Below are 20,635 nucleotides of genomic sequence, written 5' to 3' on the forward strand. Positions count from 1 at the left end.
TTTTTGCTTTTAGTTAGTTTTTAGATAAGATTTCACTTTTTGCCTGGGCTGGCCTCAAACTTTGATCCTTCCAACCTCAGCCTCTGGAGTAGTTGGAATTACCTTCAAGAGCCTAAGAGAGCTTTTTTTTTTTTTTTTTTTTTTTTTTTTTTGTCGGTCATGGGACTTGAACTCCGTTTGGACACTGTCCCTGCTGTCTTTAGCTCAAGGCTAGCACTCTACCACTTGAGCCACAGCGCCACTTCTAGTTTTCTGAGTGGTTTATTAGAAATAAGAGTCTCACAGACTTTCTTGCCCAGGCTGGCTTTGAACTGTGATCCTTCAGATCTCAGCCTCCAGAGTAGCTAGGATTACAGGCCTGAGCCACTAGTACCATCCTGTTTTTTGTTTGGTGTGTCCCCACCCCCACCCCACGCTCTTTGCCCCCTTACAGTGCTAGGGAGTATACCCAGGATTTCTAGCTTGTGAGGCACTCTACCACTGAGCCCATATCCCTAGCCTAAGGCAATAGTTAATAAAGTTTGTTGCAAGAGGCAATACATGGGATTAATGGGATAGCACCATATAGGGTCCAGAATCTAGGGTGATGAGAGAAGGGGGGGGGACAAAGTTTGAGCCAGAGCTCCATATGGGTGTGGTGAGAATGGGGAGTAACTACATTAACAGCATTAGGACAAGTAGGTGTGGGGGCCAACAGCTCCCACAGGGAGAGAACAGGGAGAGGCTAATTGCTGCTTATAAATTTAATTATACTCACCGGAAGGGATTTCCTCCTCCACTTCCCTTTAGGTAAGATGCTCTACCCCTTGGAAATAAGAAAGATCCTAGCTTGATAAAATCTGCAGTTGTACAAATGGCTCAACTTCCCATCTCCTGATGCTTCCCTCACCTCCAAACTCCACTTCTTTGTAGGCCTCTAGGTGAACCAATTAGGTGTCAATAGGGACCCAAGGCCCAAACAAAGTAGTGACTACAGGCCAGACACAGCTCTAAACGCTTAATTCATTTTGAACCTACGGCCAGGTGCTGGTAGATCTGCCTTAGCCACTAAAAATTGGAAGTGGAGGTGTGGCTCAAGTGGTAGAGCACCATTCTGGGGGGGGGGGGAACTAAGAGAGAGTGCCCAGGCCTCCCTACTAAGTTTACAAACTTATCTGCACAGGGAAGTAATTTCTTCAGCACGGGTCAGGAAATGCATGAGGTTTGAATTAGAACCAGACTAAAGTTTAACAACCACAGGAATTAATATGGGAAGGGAAGGCAGCATCGCAGGGCACAGCCTGCCTACCAATGTCAGCCAGAAGACGAGACCCAGGTGAAAATGCCCAGGATATCTATAGACAGACAGACAGACAGACAGACAGACAGACAGACAGACAGACAGACAGACAGACAGACACACACACACACACACACACACACACACACACACACACACACACAATGAACCCTGGGACATCCTAACAGCTATCATTGGACTTGACTTTGTGCCAGGCACTGTGCAAAGGGGTTTTACGTTTAATCTTCCAGAGTAACCCTTGATTCTTATTGCCCCATGCCATCTTAATGATGAGGAAGCTGACGCACAAAACTTGCCCAAGACCTAGGCATGGCCTGGCCAACCGCGGCGTGTTGGCTGCCCACGTGGCGCCTGGGAAGAGGCAAGATGGCGGGGGCGGGGCCTGGGCCGGGGGGCGGGGCCTGGGCCCCTGCGGGACCCGGGGCTGCGGGGGCTGGCGCCGCGCCCGCGAGGTTCCCGAGGGGTCGCACCTGTTGCTTCGTTCGCCCGCAGTCCGGATCCCCAGATCCAGGGGCACGCCCGCAGCCTGGCCGAGTTCTGGGTCCGGTCCCCCCGGGGAGCACGTGGGCAGCCCGCGTCTGGAGCGCAGAGCTGGGGGGCCAGGACGCCAGGGGTCTCCTGAGGCCACTGAGGTCAGCTGGGGTCCGCCCCCAGCCGGCTGGCCATTTTGAAAAACTGTCTTCCCCTTTCTTGGCGCCAGGGCTGGTGGGGCGACGTGGTGGGGGGTCTGGGCCCCATCCCGCCCCTCTCTCGCCGCCCGGGCTTCTCCGCGGTGCAGACCCTCGCGGGCGGCCCTCCCCAGTGTCCCCCACCCGCCCCGGGGCTCGGGCAGCATGGCCTCAGGTAAGTGTGACGCGGGTGCGGCGCCGAGGGGCGCGGGGACCGGGGTGACCGGGTGGGGGGGGCGCAGCGCAGCCTGCGGGACGGAGGAAGGCGGCCGGCCCTGGGGAGCGGAGCCCGAGTGTGCAGCCTCGGCGGGGGCGGGCGGTGGGGGGGGGCCCGGCAGGCCCGGGGCGCCTCCGCAGCCCCGCGCGCGCGCGCGCCCGGCGCCGGCTGTCCGCCCTGCCTCGGAGGCAGCTTCAGATGGACAGTGGAATTTTCCCGAGACTGGCCCCTCCCTTCTGGGCTGGGATTCTCAGTTCGGCCCCCTCCGCCCAGAGTTGGGGGGGATCAGATGGAGAAGAAAAACAAAGGGGACGGGGCTCCGTCCTGGGGGCGCTGCGTTCCCCGTTGTTAACCCTGGTCTGGCTGGCCCCGGGAGGAGCGAGTTCTCAGCTTCGGAGTCGCTCACGCTAAGAGTCCTGTTCATTAGAATTTCTCTCCCAGCCTGGCTGAACTAGCCTAACCTGGACTTTGGCTCTTTTGCCTTGGAGCCTTGTCCAGGATGAGGGTTCGGGGGCGAGGCGGGAGGGGGGGGAGAGAGAGTTAGTGCAGAGTTAAGAGGCTGGCTCTGCCCCCATCTTTCCCCCCTTCCCCTAGCGCCTTTACCCCCCTCCCCAAACCCCCAGGGCCTGGCTACCTCGGTCACGTGACCCTGGGGACTCCCGCGGAGGGGAGGGAATGATTAGGGGCCGGGATGGAGGCCCCACTCCCGGAGGTTGCCTAGACAACATCAGAAATCGTGGCCAGGGCCTCTTCCGCCTGCGGGGCGCTGCTTCCTGCATCAGTCACTCCCGCTGGGGGCGGGGCGGAGGAAGGGGTTGGATGTGGCTGATCCGGGCCCCAGCCGGTGCCGCTCTGGCTCCTCTGCTGTATAGCCTTGGCTCCAGCCATGGCATCCTATCCATCTGGCCCCAGCAAGTCCAAAGCCAAATATCCCTTTAAGAAGCGGGCCAGCCTGCAGGCCTCCACTGCCTTTCCAGGTGAGTGTGTGCTTTATTGCTTTAGGCTTAGCTCCTGCCACCTCCTGTCCAGGCCACGCTGGACCCTCAGAGAGGGCATCCCCTCTTCTCTGCAGTGGTGCCTCTTGGCCACCATCCAAGGACTGGCTTGGCTTGTAAGGCAGGGAGACAAGGGAGGGGGTGTCTGAGGTTTCTGTGTCAGGGATGCTGGCCTCTCTGTAACAAGGAGTGGGCGTGGGTGTGGGTGCTGATGAAATGTGTGTGCACACGTGTTTGCATGTGCAGATGCTAAGACTGCGTATATGGAGTGTGTGTGAATGGAGTGGTGGGGGTGTGTGGGGCTGACTGGTTTGCCGACTGGCCACTCTGATTGGTGCCTGTGCCTTGTACCAGGCAGGCTCAGGCTAGTCTCTGGCAGCAACTGCTTCCCTTCCCTAGGACTCCAGATCTGGAATCCCTCTCTGGCATGCTGACATCTGGGCCCACCCATTGCTAGCCCACACACCAGAGCTAGGGCTTCTCTTGACACTGTCTTCTGCAGTTTGTGCTTGAAGCCTCCTTGGGAGAGTGGGGTGTCCTTGGCAGTCTGTGTGCTGTATGCCTTGCACCCTTTGGTTTGGTTCCCACTCCGGGCATCCCGCACCATTCAGAGTTGGTGGTATCCTGTGGCTATGCCCATCTTGTTTTGAGGGCTCTGTCTGTGCTTCCTGAGGAGTGTCTGCTGCCCCTAGGACCTGTGCTAATGAAAGACCCACACTCATTTTAGTGCGGACTGGCTCCCTGCAGCTACACTTATCTGTTGTCTGCCTGCCCCTTCCTGGTTGGAAGTCTGTGCTGTCTTGAGGATCTGTGTTCTCTGTGCTATCCAGAAAGTGTGGGTCCTTAGGCTATCTCTCAGTTGCTTGCCTTATTAAAGCAGAGACCCAGGTGGTGAGCTCACCTTTTCCTAGGGTCAAAGCCTTGGACATCTCTCTGTCCACTTGGCAATGAGTGAGAGGGACTCGATTAAGAGAGGGGACAATGAGGGATCAGAATCTTGGAGTGGGTAGAGTGGCTGTATGGGGTGTAGCCCCTGCTATCTTTTGGTGTACTCCATTATGAAGTGTGGATATGTCATGATACAACCAGGAGCCTCCAGCTCAGGTCCTAGGAGAAGGGACCAGCATGTGCTCAGTCTTTAGCCTTGCCTAAGAGATCCAGGAGGTTCCTGCCTGTGTGTCACCTCCAGTGAGTCTCAGGCAGCCCTCTGCAGTGGCTTGGCAGGCTGACTGCTAGAACTTGTCCTTCCCAGCATTGCTATGGAGGTCCCAGGCCACCAGCTAGAAGGGGGCTCCTTCCTGTTGAAGAGCTTAGAAGTGGTCTAGGGCCATATGTAGGGAGGAAGCACATAGGGTCTGAGTTTGGGCGTAAACAAAGGCCTTACAGCTTGAGCCTAGGCAGGTGCTCATCTTTCCTTCTTTGTATACTCTTCCCTTTTCTGAGTGAGATGGTATCACCTCATTTCCAGCCCTGCCAAGTTTTGTTCTCTTCATTGCTTTTCCTGCTCAGCTGCCTTGACCCTGATCTGGAATCAGAAAACCTTCCACCTTTTTCATTGAGCGTGGGCTCATGCATGACATCTTTTGAGGGTCCCAGGAGTTTCTAATTGCAGCTATTGCTGGGCTCAGAGCCTGTACCTTTCCAGAATACTACTATAACATTTTTCTCTGTGAGCCATGGGGCTGTAGCTTGTTTATAGCCCAAGCATTGAGATAAGCAGAGCAGAATCAAGTATCATCCTTGTGTATGGTAGTCCTTTCCTGAAGTTCTCTGGATAGACTAGCTGCCCCCACTTTGACAATGGGCTTGAAACGGATTAGGTCTAGGGCCCATGAAGTCTCCCTAACTGTCCCTATCCAGCTTAAGCCATAGGCCCAGCTGCCAATCAGCTCCCTTCCAGCAAAGCCTGTCTCTCCCGAGAAACCCTGTAATCAGGGGATAGTGGTAGGCACTATCTAGGGGATAGAGATAGGCAGAGGCGGCTGGCCTGGAGCTGCAGAGTTTGGAGAGGAGGAGGAGGATTGTTCCCTGTCCTTTTCTCCCCTCTTGGCTAGCCAGAGCCTGCCTAGTCCTTGTCCCTTCGAGCTGAGGTTTAAAGGAGGTTTGGTTCCTCCCTATCCCTGCCTATAGCAGCCTGCCCTGCTTCTCCCCCTTGGGAGTCCCTTATATGGCTGGGCCTCCTTGGCATGGAGGAGGTTAAGGCCCTGTTAACTCTGGAGTTCCTCTTGTCTCCCAATTCCTGCTCTTTCCCTGGATTTCTTGGCTCCCCTGAGCTTTCCCAGCCCCTGTGGTGTGGTCATCTCAGGGTCTCCCCTGCTTGCAGCTGCACTTGGTACAACCCATGCCGGCCCCTGAGCTGTCCTAGGGGACCAGCTACAGCTTTACTCGCAAACAGGCAGGCAAGGGGCACAGGGCTGCTGGTCAGCGTGTCTGAACTCTGCAGGTAGGGTCCAGGCAGGGACCAGGGCAAGCAGGTGGCTGGGTCCTGGGTCTGGGGTAAGCACTTCCCTCTTCCCTTTGTCCACCCTTGGGACCAGACTTGGAGGACTAGGGAATGGGCACAGAGACCTTAAGGTATGCTACTTGAACAGAACCACCATTCCTCCCTTGGGTCAGGGTGGAGGGGGGGAAAAGGGTGCTAGATGGGAGCCCTTCCCAGCTGGATGGGAGAGCCAGCTGCCTGTTGGGGAGGCTGGGCTGCTGGAACCCAGAAAAGGTCCAATAGACAAGCAACTTCAAGGCCTCACAGTGTCAGCCTCCTGAGAGTGCAGATGAAGAGTTCTGCCCTTGACAGAGGAGAAAAACCCCTGGTTCTAGTATACCCTTCCGTGGGGCCCTCCATGGGGCCTCTAGCTCAGATCCTGGGGCCTCTAATTGGTGTACACTGTGGTGGCTCCCTTTGGAGGGGCAGCCAACAGTGGGAGGCGCGGGCTGGGGCCAGGCCACATCTTGGCAGCCCTGGGGTCCTAGGGAGAGAGCAGGCCTCCAGAGAGGAGAGAGTTCCCTGCCAATCAGGTCCTTCTCTTGCCCAAGGGCTGCTTCCCTGGGTCAGAACTGGGTGTCTGCAGTGGCCTCCCCGAGTCTGTAGGTCTAGAACAGCAGGCAGGGCCCTGCCCTTTTGTATAGACCATCCGCAGGTCTTGGGCAGGTCTGATCCTGGATTAGCCACTCTGACAGCTGGCTGCTAAGGGTCTGTGGTAAGACCCTTCACCAGTACCTGGTAGTATCTGTGTAGAGTAGGTTCTCCAAGCTTCAGCCCAGCTGACAGGGTTGTCGTGTGAATGAACCCACTTATTCCAAGATTAGATGAAAGACCTCCACCCCTGAGCCTGGGATGGTGAGGGCCCCTGTGTAGACATGAGGGAGAGGATGATAAAGGGGCCCTGAGTAGAACGAGGGTGAGGATGATAAAGGGGCCCTGTGCAGATGTGAGGATGAGGATCCCGGGGAGTCCCACTACTTGGCTTCTCTGCCTCTGTGGAGGAATTGTCCACTCTGCGGGGCTGGCCTGGGGAAAAGGGGCACCTAAGCCCTGCTCCTCCACCCCTTGACTGTGGCATCACTGTCTCTGCAGAGGCTCGGGGTGGTCTGGGGGCCCCTCCGCTGCAGTCTGCCCGATCTCTGCCGGGCCCCGCCCCCTGCCTCAAGCACTTCCCGCTCGACCTGCGCACGTCTATGGATGGCAAATGCAAGGAGATCGCTGAGGTACCCCCCCGGTGCCCACGCCCCTCGCCCTGCACCCTGCCTCTGCTCCCACGCCCTCCACCTACCTCACGCTTGGCTGTCCCAGATCCTCAGTCTTCCCAGGAACCCCGGCTCCTGCTATCCTGCTGTTGTACCCCATGTCCAGGCTCTGCAGGGGAGGGCCCGGGGCAGAGGATCTAGGGACCAGGCCACCTGACCTTTCCTCCTTCCCAACCCCTTCCCACCCAGGAGCTGTTTAGCCGCTCACTGGCTGAGAGTGAGCTCCGCAGCGCCCCATATGAATTCCCCGAGGAGAGCCCCATTGAGCAGCTGGAGGAGCGGAGGCAGCGGCTGGAGCGGCAGATCAGCCAGGATGTCAAGTGAGCCAGACTGCCAAAGGGCAAGCTGTAGTCTGCCTAGAATCCTGTGCTTTCCTGGGGGGGGGGGGAGTGAAGGGGAGGGAGAGTGGTCCCGGGAGGCAGTGGAGAGCTCATTCTTTGGAGCCAGACTACTAAAGTCTGCTTAAATTCTAGATTTGTGTGTCGTCCCATGAGGACATGTGACACTCCTTGTAGGACACTTAGCACAATGCTGGGAGCTGGAGCCGCTCCCCTTTCGCTTTGCCCGACCCCTTGTCCCTCTCACCTCTAGGCTGGAGCCAGACATCCTTCTTCGAGCCAAGCAAGATTTCCTGAAGACAGACAGTGAATCAGACCTCCAGTGAGGGCAGAGGGATACGGAGAGCAGTGGGGAGGAGACGCTGGGGCCCGTCCTGCTCTGGGCACCCATCCCTCACTGCTCTCCTCCCTTCCTCTAGGCTCTACAAGGAGCAGAGTGAGGGGCAGGGTGACTGGGGCCTGCGGGAGCGGGATGTGGCACTGGAGCGGGAATTTCAGCGGGTCACCATCTCTGGGGAGGAGAAGTGTGGGGTGAGTATAGGGCGGGAGCTGGGGTGGGGGCTGAGAGGGTGCTATTCTTCTTAACACCTGGAGGAGTGGAGAGTCTGGCTGGGAGGCCCCTGGTAGGCTAGGACCAGAGTGTATGGAGTGTTTCTGGGGTCAGGGCTTGTAGGAGATGAAGTTTGGGGAAGGCCATGGGGCAGCAGGAGAGCCTGAGTTAAGTCAGATCCCAAAGAGTGACATGAAGTCCTCTTTTTCTTTCTTTCTTTTTTTTTTGTCTAGTCCCAAGGCTTAACGCAGGGTCTAAGCACTGTCCCTGATCTACTTTTGCTCAAAGCTAGCACTTTACCACTTGAGCCACAGTGCCACTTCTGTCTTTTTCTGTTTATGTAGTACTGAGGAATTGAACCCAGGGCTTCATGCATGCGAGGCAAGCACTCTACCACTAAGCCACATCCCCAGCCCTACCATGTCCTCTTCTCCAGGTGCCATTCACAGACCTGCTGGACGCAGCCAAGAGCGTTGTGCGGGCGCTCTTCATCCGGGAGAAGTACACAGCTCTGTCTCTACAGAGCTTCTGTCCTACCACGCGCCGCTATCTGCAGCAGCTGGCAGAGAAGCCCCTGGAGACACGGACCTATGAGCAGGGCCCTGACACCCCTGTGTCTGCTGGTGGGACCCCCATCCCTGCCACACCCCAACCAAGTTCCCAGGTCTCCTGGGCACTTGAACTTGGGACCTGAACATCTCCCTATTGCCTACTTTTCTTACACTTGGCCTCAATCCAGCATCTTGGAGCCTGGGAGGGTGGAGGTCGGAGCAGGAGCTGGGACTGTCAATGTCTCTTGCTCTCTGTGAGACCTCTGGGGATGACTTCTGTCTTTCTGCCTTTGCAGATGCCCCAGTACACCCCCCTGCATTGGAACAGCACCCATATGAGCGCTGTGAACCAAGCACCATGCCTGGGGACCTAGGCTTGGGTCTGCGCATGGTGCGGGGAGTGGTACATGTTTATACCCGCCGAGAACCTGATGAGCAGTAAGAGGGGTGTGGCACGTGCTTGGGGACACTATGTGGGAGGCTCCATTGGCTTGGGGGAGGGCTTTGGGCCTGGTTTACCTCCCTCACCCCAACTCCCTACATGCCAGTTGTGCAGAGGTGGAGCTGCCATACCCTGACCTACAGGAATTTGTGGCTGATGTCAATGTGCTAATGGCCCTGATCATCAATGGTCCCATGTGAGTCTCCACCTGTCCCATTCAGCGTCCCTCCCTGCCCAGATTCTCCAGCAAGAGCCCTACCCTGCCTCAGATACCTGTCGCCTGAGCTCATTCTGCTCCCTAGACACCTGACCTCCCGGTGGCCCCTACCTTATATTCTCCAGCCTTCTCTGGGTCTGCTACCTGGGCCCACTCAGGTGCTTCCTCTAGGGCCTGAGTTCTACCTTGCTTTCCTCCTTTCTTCTGCCCAGAAAGTCATTCTGTTACCGCCGGCTGCAGTACCTGAGCTCTAAGTTCCAGATGCATGTGCTGCTCAACGAGATGAAAGAGCTGGCTGCTCAGAAGAAAGTGCCACACCGAGACTTCTACAATATCCGGAAGGTGGGCCCTCTGCCCATGGCCTCCTGCGGATCCTGACCCTGCACCCTCCTGTCCGGGGCCCAAGCCATCCCTCTGGCATCCCTTCCCCATCAGCCCGCTGTGCTCATCCTGGACCTTCTCAGTCTCTGATGGACCCAGCAGCCCTGTTCTATGTGTTCCAGGTGGATACGCACATCCACGCCTCATCCTGCATGAACCAGAAGCATCTGCTGCGCTTCATCAAGCGGGCCATGAAGCGGCACCTGGAGGAGATCGTGCATGTGGAGCAGGGCCGTGAGCAGACGCTGCGCGAGGTCTTCGAAAGCATGAATCTCACAGCCTACGACTTGAGCGTGGACACACTTGATGTGCACGCGGTCCGTGCCTGCAGCCTGGCTGGAGGGGGTTGGGTCAGTGCAGGGGCTGGGGATCAGGGATAACCTAAGCCTGCCCATCTCCCCCAGGACAGAAACACCTTCCACCGCTTTGACAAGTTCAATGCCAAATACAACCCCATTGGGGAGTCTGTCCTGCGAGAGATCTTCATCAAGACTGACAACAGGGTTTCTGGAAAGTACTTTGCTCACATCATCAAGGTATGGAGGCAGAGAGCCTGCGTATGGGGAGGGGGGGCTCATTTGATGAGGACAGTGAAGAGGCATGAACAGGTCTCTGGAGCAGTCCTGGTAGAGCCTCTACGTGACAGTTTCCCCCCACCTGTCTAGGAGGTAATGTCAGATCTGGAGGAGAGCAAATACCAGAATGCAGAGCTGCGGCTCTCCATCTATGGACGCTCAAGGGACGAGTGGGACAAGTTGGCACGCTGGGCTGTGACGCACCGAGTACACTCTCCCAATGTGCGCTGGCTCGTACAGGTGCCCCGCCTCTTGTGAGTACCCCTCCGAGCCGCCATTCAAGGTACTTGTGCCTGCCTCCTGCCCGCCTGCCTCAGCTGAGCCCTCTTTTTTAAAAGAAAAAATGTTTTTGGTATTACAAACGTGATTACAGATTGGTTACCTACATAAGTCAACAAGAATTCTTTTCTTGGCCTGGGAAGGTGGCTCAGTGGTAGAGCGCTTGCCTTGCATGCATGAGGCCTGGATTCGATTCCTCAGCACCACAGAAGCAGAAAAAGTGGAAGTGGCACTGTGGCTCAAATGGTAGAGCACTAGCCTTGAGCTGAAGAGCTGAGGAACAGCGCCCAGACCCAGAGTCAGGCCTCACAACCGACAAAAAGAAAAAGAAAAAATCAATTTCCTTTTGGACAATGTCACCCCTACCCTCACTCCTAGTTTTTCCCTCCTATCCCCACCTACAAGTTTGTTTTTTTTTTGTTTTTTTGGGTTTTTTTTGGTCCGGTCGTGGGGCCTGAACGCTGGGCCTGGGCGCTGTCCCTCAGCTCTTTCAGCTCAAGGCTAGTACTCTACCACTTGAGCCACAGCGCCACTTCCGGCTTCTTTCTTTTTGCTTATGTGGTGCTGAGGAATCGAACCCAGGGCCTCATGCATGCAAGGCAAGCACTCTACCACTGAGCCACCTTCCCAGCCTCCCCACCTACAAGTTTTGTAGTTCATTTTCAACAGAGTGTCGTGTGAGAATCACACTCCCTGAGGCTCGGGTGGAGGAGGGCAGTCCACCCTATGCCTACTACCTGTATTACACTATTGACAACATTTGCTCATCCTTTGTCCCTCCATTTCTGTGCCTTCTCTTACCTACCCAAAGACATATAAATGAACAAAGGAGACCAAAAGAAAAGAAAACATAAACATGAACAAAGAAAAAAGCCTCTTGTTTCCATTTCGAGGAGTTCCATCTCGATAAATATTTTGTTATGATCAGATGCACATAGACATTGCACCTCTGTGTTCCTTCTCTGAGAGTATTCTCCTTTGCTCTCACTGTGTGTGAATGCCTAAAGTCCTGTACAATTTATCACAACCTAGTGTATTTTAGAGCTAGCTTCCACATATGAGAGAAAACTTGGTCCATTTGTCTCTCTGAGCTTGGCTTAACTCACTTAACATGATTTGTTCTAAGTCCATCCATTTCCCTGAAAATGACATAGTAGTATTCTTTCTGATCCATCCGAGCCCTCTTGAGTGGTAAGGAGGGACTTCCCAGGCTCATTCCAGGCCTGGCCTGCCCTAACAAGCCTGCTCTCCATGGCTCTGGCCGTCTGACCCTTCCTGGGCTTCCTGATTGCCTCCTGTTGGCCTCACTGCACTGGTTTGTTTACTGTCTTAACCTGCAGTGATGTGTACCGTACCAAGGGCCAGCTGGCTAACTTCCAGGAGATGCTGGAAAACATCTTCCTGCCTCTGTTTGAGGCCACCATACACCCCGCCAGCCACCCAGAGCTGCACCTTTTTCTGGAGCATGTGAGCAGCGGCATGGTTGGGGGGAGGGCGGGCAGCCAAGTACAGGCCCCATCCACATGTCTGGGGCTGACCACTGGTTCCTGTGCCAGGTGGACGGTTTTGACAGTGTGGATGATGAGTCCAAGCCCGAGAATCATGTCTTCAACCTGGACAGCCCCCTCCCTGAAGCCTGGGTGGAAGAGGACAACCCCCCCTACGCCTACTACCTGTACTACACCTTCGCCAACATGGCTACCTTGAACCACCTGCGCAGGTGCGTGTACCTTCCAGTGCTGAGCCTCTGCTCACTGTGGGGTCCGCCCATCAGACCTCACCCTGGGCTCTCTGGACTAGGGACTCCGTGGACCCTGACCTTTAAGCCCAGGCCGATTCCATTCTTGTCTCTGCTCTTGGGCCTCACCTCTAATCCTTCCTAGCCAAGGATCCATCCTTGCCTTCTAATCCCACATCAGCAGAGTCACTCTGGGTGCGGGGCATGCTGGGGTTAGGGCTGTGGACTGAACCTGTCTTCATCCCCCCAGGCAGAGAGGTTTCCACACATTTGTGCTGAGGCCGCACTGCGGGGAGGCTGGGCCCATCCACCACCTGGTGTCAGCCTTCATGCTGGCTGAGAACATCTCCCATGGATTGCTTCTGCGCAAGGTCAGGATCTGCACCCCAGCTCCTAGCCATACACCTTCCTTTGAACCTTTTGGCCCCTTCCATAACCGATGGGCTCCTCACCCAGTCCCTCACATAAGTGGTATTCTGCACCCCCCCCCAGCCTCTACTTTGGGACCCCAGCCTAGATTCTGTGTAGAACCATTCTCACACTGGGTCCAACATGGACCCAGTTGTGTCCTGTATCACCCAGATTTTCCAGCTTCAAATCTGCCTGACTGCTCTTCCCTTTCACCTGCACAGGCCCCTGTCCTGCAGTACCTGTATTACCTGGCCCAGATCGGCATCGCCATGTCCCCACTCAGCAACAATAGTCTCTTCCTCAGTTACCACCGGAACCCACTGCCTGAGTACCTGTCTCGTGGCCTCATGGTCTCATTGTCCACAGATGATCCCCTACAGTTCCACTTTACCAAGGTCAGAGCCCCAGTAAGCTGCTATGCTGTAGCCTCTGGCCCTGGGGTCTCTCTGGGCTGGCACTGCCCCCTGCTGGTGGAGCACTGCAGGCTAAGTGGCAAGTCCTACAGGGGAGGGAGGGGCATCAGGTCGGGGGACCTGCTTAAGGAATTTTGGCCTGTGCCAGGAGCCACTTATGGAGGAGTATAGCATCGCCACTCAGGTGTGGAAGCTCAGTTCCTGCGACATGTGTGAACTGGCCCGAAACAGCGTGCTCATGAGCGGCTTCTCCCACAAGGTACTGTGCTGGCCCACTAGCGGCAGGCTTTCCCCCTCTTCTTCATTTAGGGTCCTGGCTTCATCGATAGGTTGATTGGGAGCCGGTTGCAGCTCTGCTCCTTGCTTGTGTCTCCTGTAGGTAAAGAGTCATTGGCTGGGACCTAACTACACCAAGGAGGGTCCCGAGGGCAATGACATCCGCCGCACCAATGTGCCAGACATCCGTGTGGGCTACCGCCACGAGACTCTGTGTCAGGAGCTGGCGCTCATCACGCAGGCCGTCCAGAGTGAGATGCTGGAGACTATTCCAGAGGAAGCGGGCATTGTTACCAGCCCAGGGCCTCAGTGAGCCTGGCCCTGTGGTGCCTGGTCCATCTTACACCTTGATCATGCCTTGTTCTCAGACCCCTCCCGCCCTGATGTGGTCTCTGCATGTCTCTGTTGCTTTTTTCTTTGTTTCTGTCCTGCATGTCTCTTGACCATGTCCTGTCCCTGGGCCACCTCAGTGAAAATGACATCCAGGAATCTTCTTTGCCACTGTCTTGGCCCAGATGGTGCCTGATAGCCAAGATTTAAGGGCTGGCCCGGCTGGTGGCTCTGTGCCAGCATTCTCAGAATTCTGTCTGGCTGTCCTATGGTGTCTTCGCTGTCTGTAGGGGAGCAGGGAGTGGGATGGCTGGGTGGGACTGGCCCTTCTAGCCTCTCAGGTCCTACCTTGGCAAATTCCAGTTTTATCTGGAGCTGAAGTTCAGTCCCCCTACTTTGTAGATGTGACTGAGGGGAAGGTAGGGGGCCTATGTATCTGCTATGCTCAGGCTGCGGAGACCCTGGGGGGCTCCAGCAGCTTAGCACGGCGTGGATTTGGGCTTAAACTTGCTCAAGGCTCCAGATGCCGCCAAAGGGACGGACTTAGACCTTAGAAATGCTGGACCACTGCCTGTGCCAGTCTCTGCCCAGCAGCCTTCTCCATTCTTCCCTGGCCCACATGCTCCTCCTGTGGTGTCCGCTTCTGTGCCTCTGTAGGAGGGGCGGCATCCCTGTGCTGTCCGGGCCACTGCAGCTGGAGGGTGCTGGATCTTCTAGTAACCCTGGGGGTAGTTTCCCCTTTGTGGTCCCCAGATCTCTGACCAGACCCCAATCCCAGTTGGCCCCTGTGTTGTGTTCTCCACTGAGGCCTTTGCTGTGAAAAGCAGTGTTTGATATGACCCATCTTTCCTAGTGCATGAGAAATAAAGACTATTTAAGTAATGTGTTGGGTGGAGTGTCTGTTGGAAGAGGGAGCACTGTGGGTAGAGGAGGTTGGGGGCAGGGCCACTCTGGATAGAGGTAGCATGTGTACATGTGCGCATGTGTGTGTGTGAGAGAGTGAACAGGGTCTTGCTGATGATGTTCAGGTGGGTCTCAAACTTTCTGTCCTGCCTCAGCCTCCTGGGTGCTGGAAGTACAGAATGTACCAACATGCCCAGCAAGTGACAGGAGAGCTGCTGGACATGTATGGCATATGTGTGTGCACCTGACAGCTGTAGGAGAAAGGAGATAACCCACTCACCCAGCTTTCCTTTGAGGAGGACCTCTCAGGCCCCAGGGGGGGTCATCCCTGTCACACCAGCCTGGAGGAAGGCACTTCATACCATACCTGGCACTTCTTTGTACTTCCAGATAGATATTTGGCACTTTTTACACCATTCTTAGCTAGATGGAGGCTACTGGAACGGGTTTCCTACAGAACCTGTTTCTACTGCTCTTTGTAAGGCTCTGAGGTAGGACGTGTGGCCACAGACCCGAGAGCTTTTAGGAGTGGGTGATGACAAGGGTCTAGAACAAGTGATGGTGTTCAGCCTTAAGCTGTCTGGCAGCATCTCCTTGCTTCCAAGGTTGCTGGAGTTGATTGTCACTATACAAGAGGCTGGGGATGTGGCTCAGGAACCAGAACACCTGCGTAGTGAACACAAGGCCCTGAGTTCCATCCCTAGTGTCACAAAGAGGAAGTGATATGTACACAGATCCATGTAGGTGACAGAAACCAGTGGCCTGCTGTTTGGTAGGGATGCCCTGCCCAGTGTAGTTGGCGGCTTGGCTGGGGACATCCAAGGAGGAAGGTGAGCTTCTCCTCTGCCCCAGGTCAGAGGCCCTCCCTCCCACGGAGGCCTTGCCCCACTCCCTCCCCTCGTCAGAGGCTAATCTCCATGCCCCCTTCCCCACCCCTCCCCACCATTGCCTCTGCAGGTTACCTACTCACCTGCTAAAGGTTATAGCTAGGCTTATTGGCCAGGACCCTTTGTGGGTACAGAAGATGTGTTGCCAATATCAGAAGAAAATGCTGGAGCTGAGGGTGAGTCGAAGGCTACAACATTGGCCAATTTCTTGCTGAAGACACTGACAGAGGTAAAAATGGCCAGTGGCAGAATCTAGATGTGCTTGGCATCCAATGCTCTGTTATTCCCCCCGCCCCCCCCCCAGGCCTTGTCTGACCCCCAACAATGCTTTTTGAAGATGATGGAAGCTGGCATTTCAAAGAGGTGAATACATCTAATGGTACAAAACCACTCCTTTGTCAAACAAGCAAGCCGGTTGAGACCTTGCCTTGAAGCAAGGACTGCTTGTCCATAACAGCTCTCAAGACTTCGCTAAGAAGTGGGCACTCTGTATTTACACACTGAATACATCTGTCATTTAATCGAGGCTTTTGTTCATTTTCTTGTCCTCTGGCTTTCTCAGTTTGTTCCGAGGTCTTGCCCTAAGAATATACTAATGCAGAGTTTCTTAGCAACCTCTCCACAATGTTTGTGATCTCGTTTTCTCAGAAGTTTCTTTCTAATGTTTACCAAGAGCAAATAATCTTAAATCTGGGTCTAAAAAGAAAATAATACGTGCTAAAGAACATGGAGAAGTACAGAAAAATTTGGAAGAAAAAAATCCACTAACCATCTTCAGTTCAACGAAATGCGGGTAACCTGCATGCTTAAGATTTATGTATATATGTGTGACACATTTTATATGTTTATATCTTCTTTCTAGTTCTTTTTCCAAGGAATTTTTAAAAAACACAATTTTTTTTTTTTTTTGGCAGGGTTTTCTGTGTAGCCCAGACTGTCCTGGAACTTTCTGAACTGCTGCAGCCTGCCAAGTGCTTGGATTACTGATGTGAACCATGCTGGATATTTAAATGGCTTTTTTTTTCAGTTGAGGTGGTATATGTATTAATTTTGCATTTAAGATGATTTTTAACATGCATTCCTTATGAAATATTCTACAAATTGATTGAAAGACTTTATAAATATACATTTAACTAGACTGCCTTGCCCCATTTGTGAGCCTCACCATGATTTACCATCCTAGATCTCTGTTTGTTAAGAATAACTATAAGCCAGGCACTGGTGGCTCATGCTTGTAATCCTAGCTACACAGGTGGCTGAGATCTGAGGATCGGGGTTCAAAGCCAGCCCACGTAGGAACGTCCATGAGACTCTTATCTCCAATTAACCATTCAAAAACCAGAAGTGGTGCTGTGGCTCAAAGTAGTAGAGCATTAGCCTTGAGCTGAAGAGCTCAGGGACAGGGACAGAGTTCAAGCTCCATGACAACCAAAAAAATAAAATAACTATAAAGCCTGGCACTGGAGGCTCACATGTATAATCCTAGCTATTCAGGAAGCTGAGATCTAAGGATTGTGATTTGAAGCCAGCCAGGGCAGGAAAGTCTATAAGACTCTTATTTCCAACTAACTACCCCAAAACCAGAAGTAGAGCTGTGGACTCAAAGTAGAAGAACACTATACTTGAGTGCAAAAGCTAAGGAACAGCCCCCAGGCCCTGAATTCAAGTCCTAGCGTGTGCACGCGCACACACACACACACACATACACATTAATAAACTACACACCAGGCTCATAACTTTAATACATGGGAGACAGGATCACAGTTCAAGGCCAGTCTAGGTCAAATAGTTTAAGAACCCACTTCATGAGCCCCTTTCTCTAGGAATAGCTGAACATCATGGTGTGCATCTGCATCTTTGATTTAGAGTAAAGCCTAAGCCCAGGTGGGCCCAGGCATAAATGAGACACTGTTGGAAAAATAAGTAAAGCAAAAAGGCTGGCGGCCTGGCTCAAGATGGTTCAGTGCCTGCTCAGTAAGTGAAGGCCATGAGATCATTCGCCCTTACCACCAAAAAAATAACAAAATAATGCTCTGACTAGTATACACACTGGAATCGGAACACCTGGACTTGGGTTTGGGCTCCACCCCTTTTTGTACGCAGCTGGGTGACTTCCTCTTTTCAGCCTCATCCATTGCATGAGGATGATAATCACTCTCCTAATGCCTTGATGTTGGTTTAATCACAGCATAGAGAGCACTCAGCACTCAATAAGCATTAGCTGTTGTCTTTGTATAATGCTATAGAGATTTTTCTCCTATTCTAGATGTCCATGAGAAAAATTGCCAGGTCCCAGACATAGTATTATTTTCCATAGAAATGGATCAGCCAGGTGCTGGTGCCTCATGCCTGTAATCCTAGCTACTCAGAAGGCTGAGATCTGATTATGTTTGGAAGCCAGTCTGGTCAGGAAAGTCTGTGAGACTCATCCTCAATTAATCAGCAAAAGCTTGAAGTGATGCCAGGTACTGCTGGCTCAAATCTATAATCCTAGCTACTCAGAAGGCTGAGATCTCAGGATTTCAATTCAAAGCTACCTCAGGCAGGAAAGTCTGTGAGACTTGTCTCCAGTTAACCAGTAAACAGCCAGAAGTGGTGATGTGGCTCGAATGCTAGCCTTAAGCAGAAGAGTTAAGGGACAGCATCCAAGTCTTGAGTTCAAGCACAGGTCCAGGAAAAAAAAGGCCAGAAGAAGAGTCATGGATGGTACAAGTAGTACAGTGCCTGCCTTGAGTGGAAAAACTAAGGGACAATGCCCAGGCACTGCACTGAGTTCAAGCACCATTAACGTGTGTGTGTGCGCGCACACACACACACACACACACACACACGGAGAGAGATAAATGAATCAAAGCTTCCCATTTTCTCTACCTTCACCCCTTGTTGGAGTCCCATCATGCACCTCTGGTGACACGCATGGAAGGTATGTGACACATCTTCTCTTCCACGCTGGCACTTAGGGGTGGGAACTCTGTCTCAGGTGTGGTGAGATTTTTTTTTTTAGTTGCTCTGCCTTAAAAAGTCCTTATCAGAGAATATAAAACAGCAGAATCTGCCTTCTTTCCATACTAGAGCTGGTGCTGTGTGAAGTCTACCTGGGGACTGATCCTATCAGTCACAAAACTTTGCCAACGGGACAATTCCTGGACCACTCACCAAGCCACATTCTGCCCTGGTTTATCAAGGAGTACAGATGGGGAGGTGCTTAGAATCAGAGTCCAGACTCTCCCTGGGAACATTAACTCCAATACAGTATTGCCTCTGATGAATTTTCTCAAAGTAAATTCCAATAAATATTTAACTATTAAATCACATTTGGATGTTTGACTTTGTTTTTGAATTGAAAGAAAAGTTGCCCAACGATACTTCCTGGTTAGTTTGGGGGTGTGTGCGGTCTTTTTGGCTGGTCCACAAGGGCTATGTACATGTCTGGAGTTGGCACCCTAAATGCCCTGGCTTTGGGCATAAGCTTGTCCTCTGCAAAGGATAGAGCCAATTTTATAAGACCTGGGAAATGTGGGGCTGCTGAATCTCCGAGGGCTACAAAGTATGACAAAAGCAAAATTGACAAACGCTTAATGAAATGCCTTCAGAAAATAACATGTCAACTTCAATATTTGTTAAGTGTAGTATCGTTACAAATGTCACTATATTTGAAAACAAATTGTACATTGGATTTTTGGCAAAAGCTCTAGAAAATACAGGATGATGGAAGAGAAATCATGGCCAATAGTAAATTAAATGAGTTACTCATAGTGAAGTAATTGCAAAAGCAAATTTATTTTTTAAAAACTTGTTAGCCAGGCGCCAGTGGCTCACGTCTTAATCCTAGCTATTCAGGAGGCTGAGATCTGAGGATCTCAGTTTGAAGCCAGCCAGAGCAGGAAAGTCTGGGATAATTTTTTTTTTTGGGGGGGGGGTCCAGTCGTGGGGCCTGAACTCTGGGCCTGGGCACTGTACCTCAGCTCTTCAGCTCAAGGCTAGCGCTCTACCACTTGAGCCACAGCGCCACTTCCGGCTTTTTTCTTTTTGCTTATGTGATGCTGAGGAATCGAACCCAGGGCCTCAGGCATGCAAGGCAAGCGCTCTACCATTGAGCCACCTTCCCAGCCCAGTCTGGGATAATTTTATCTCCAATTAACTGCCAAAAACCAAACCAAAACACAAACAAACAAACAGAAGTAGAGCTGAGGCTCAAGTGGTAGAACTCTAGCACTGAGCAAAAAGTTCAGGGACAGTGCCCAGGCCATGAGTTCAAGTCTTGGACCAGCAGAAAACAAGCAACAACAACAAAACAACAACAACAAAAAAAACTTTTCAAGTTTAAAACAAAGAGTTACATGGATGAGGAAAATGCTGTGCATTTTTTGTTACAATAAAACTTTATTCATAAAAACAGAAGATGGTGGCTGGGAAGGTGGCTTTGTGGTAGAGTGCTTGCCTTGCATGCATGATGCCCTGGGTTTGATTCCTCAGCACCACATAAGCAGAAAATGGCTCAAGTGATAGAGCACTAGCCTTGAGCTGAAGAGCTGATGGACAGTGTCCAGGCCCCACAACCAACAAAACAAAAACAGAAGACAAGCTGTAGTTGCAAATCCTGTATTTAAAAATATGTCCACCCTTCATAGTGATGTAAAAGAACTTCAAGTTTCATTTTCTTTAAATCACATTATATTTCTTTTTTTTTTTTTTGTTTGTTTTTTTGTTTTTGGGTCCAGTCATGGGGCCTGAACTCTGGGCCTGGGCGCTGTCCCTCAGCTCTTCAGCTCAAGGCTAGCGCTCTACCACTTGAGCCACAGCGCCACTTCCGGCTTTTTTTTCTTTTTTTTTGCTTATGTGGTGCTGAGGAATCGAACCCAGGGCCTCAGGCATGCAAGGCAAGTGCTCTACCACTGAGCCACCTTCCCAGCCCCCATTATATTTCTTTAAACAATTTTACACTCTCTAGTGGTATATTTGATGAGATACTTCTTGTTATTGCCAAGAGGCCAAAGAGTGTAAGAGTAAACCTCCAGAGGAGGTGATAAACTTTCTTTGGGGTGTTCTCACTGCCTCACCTAGTTGCCTCTGTGACCCAAACCATGGATTTATGAAAGTTAGCTGGGCTCATGGGGTAGAAGTTTCTAGAAAGGAGACAGATTTTTGCACTTGGAAAATGTAACTCACCTGTGAGAGAATTTCACTTATGATCTAAGCATCTTTATCTTCATGCTTTATTGTTATTATAAAGGCAATGTACAGAGGGCTTACCATTTCATAAGTCAAGTAATGAGTAGGTTTCTTTTTGGACAATGTTACCTTTTCACTCTCTTGCTTAGTATGTTTAATGCTTGTTAACAGAGAGACTGGGGCCTATGAGAATTGCAGATGCAAGATTCAGGAGCTGGGGACTCACACTTGTAATCCTTTCTACCCCA

General features: G+C 52.5%; 1 protein-coding gene across 2 annotated transcripts; it reads left to right on the top strand.

Annotated features, from left to right (window-relative positions):
• Window positions 1-1,705: 1,705 nt before the first annotated feature.
• On the top strand, window positions 1,706-14,307 carry Ampd2 (adenosine monophosphate deaminase 2). Of its 2 annotated transcripts, none has more exons than XM_070006221.1 (18): window positions 1,706-2,143; window positions 6,755-6,885; window positions 7,114-7,244; window positions 7,516-7,584; window positions 7,682-7,793; window positions 8,249-8,435; window positions 8,660-8,801; window positions 8,912-9,001; window positions 9,235-9,364; window positions 9,526-9,720; window positions 9,808-9,939; window positions 10,069-10,232; window positions 11,598-11,724; window positions 11,814-11,977; window positions 12,246-12,366; window positions 12,628-12,801; window positions 12,968-13,078; window positions 13,199-14,307. In XM_070006221.1, the coding sequence occupies exons 1-18, from the start codon at window positions 2,134-2,136 to the stop codon at window positions 13,406-13,408; spliced, it is 2,400 nt and encodes a 799-aa protein (XP_069862322.1). In that variant the 5' UTR covers window positions 1,706-2,133; the 3' UTR covers window positions 13,409-14,307. The 2 variants fall into 2 exon arrangements, with proteins under 2 accessions (XP_069862322.1, XP_069862321.1); XM_070006220.1 differs by lacking the exon at window positions 1,706-2,143 and adding an exon at window positions 2,870-3,162.
• Window positions 14,308-20,635: the final 6,328 nt, after the last annotated feature.

This window comes from Dipodomys merriami, unplaced genomic scaffold (genome assembly GCF_024711535.1).
Source record: "Dipodomys merriami isolate MVZ:Mamm:240054 unplaced genomic scaffold, mDipMer1.0.p SCAF_7, whole genome shotgun sequence".
In the NCBI taxonomy this organism is placed as follows: Eukaryota; Metazoa; Chordata; class Mammalia; order Rodentia; family Heteromyidae; genus Dipodomys; species Dipodomys merriami.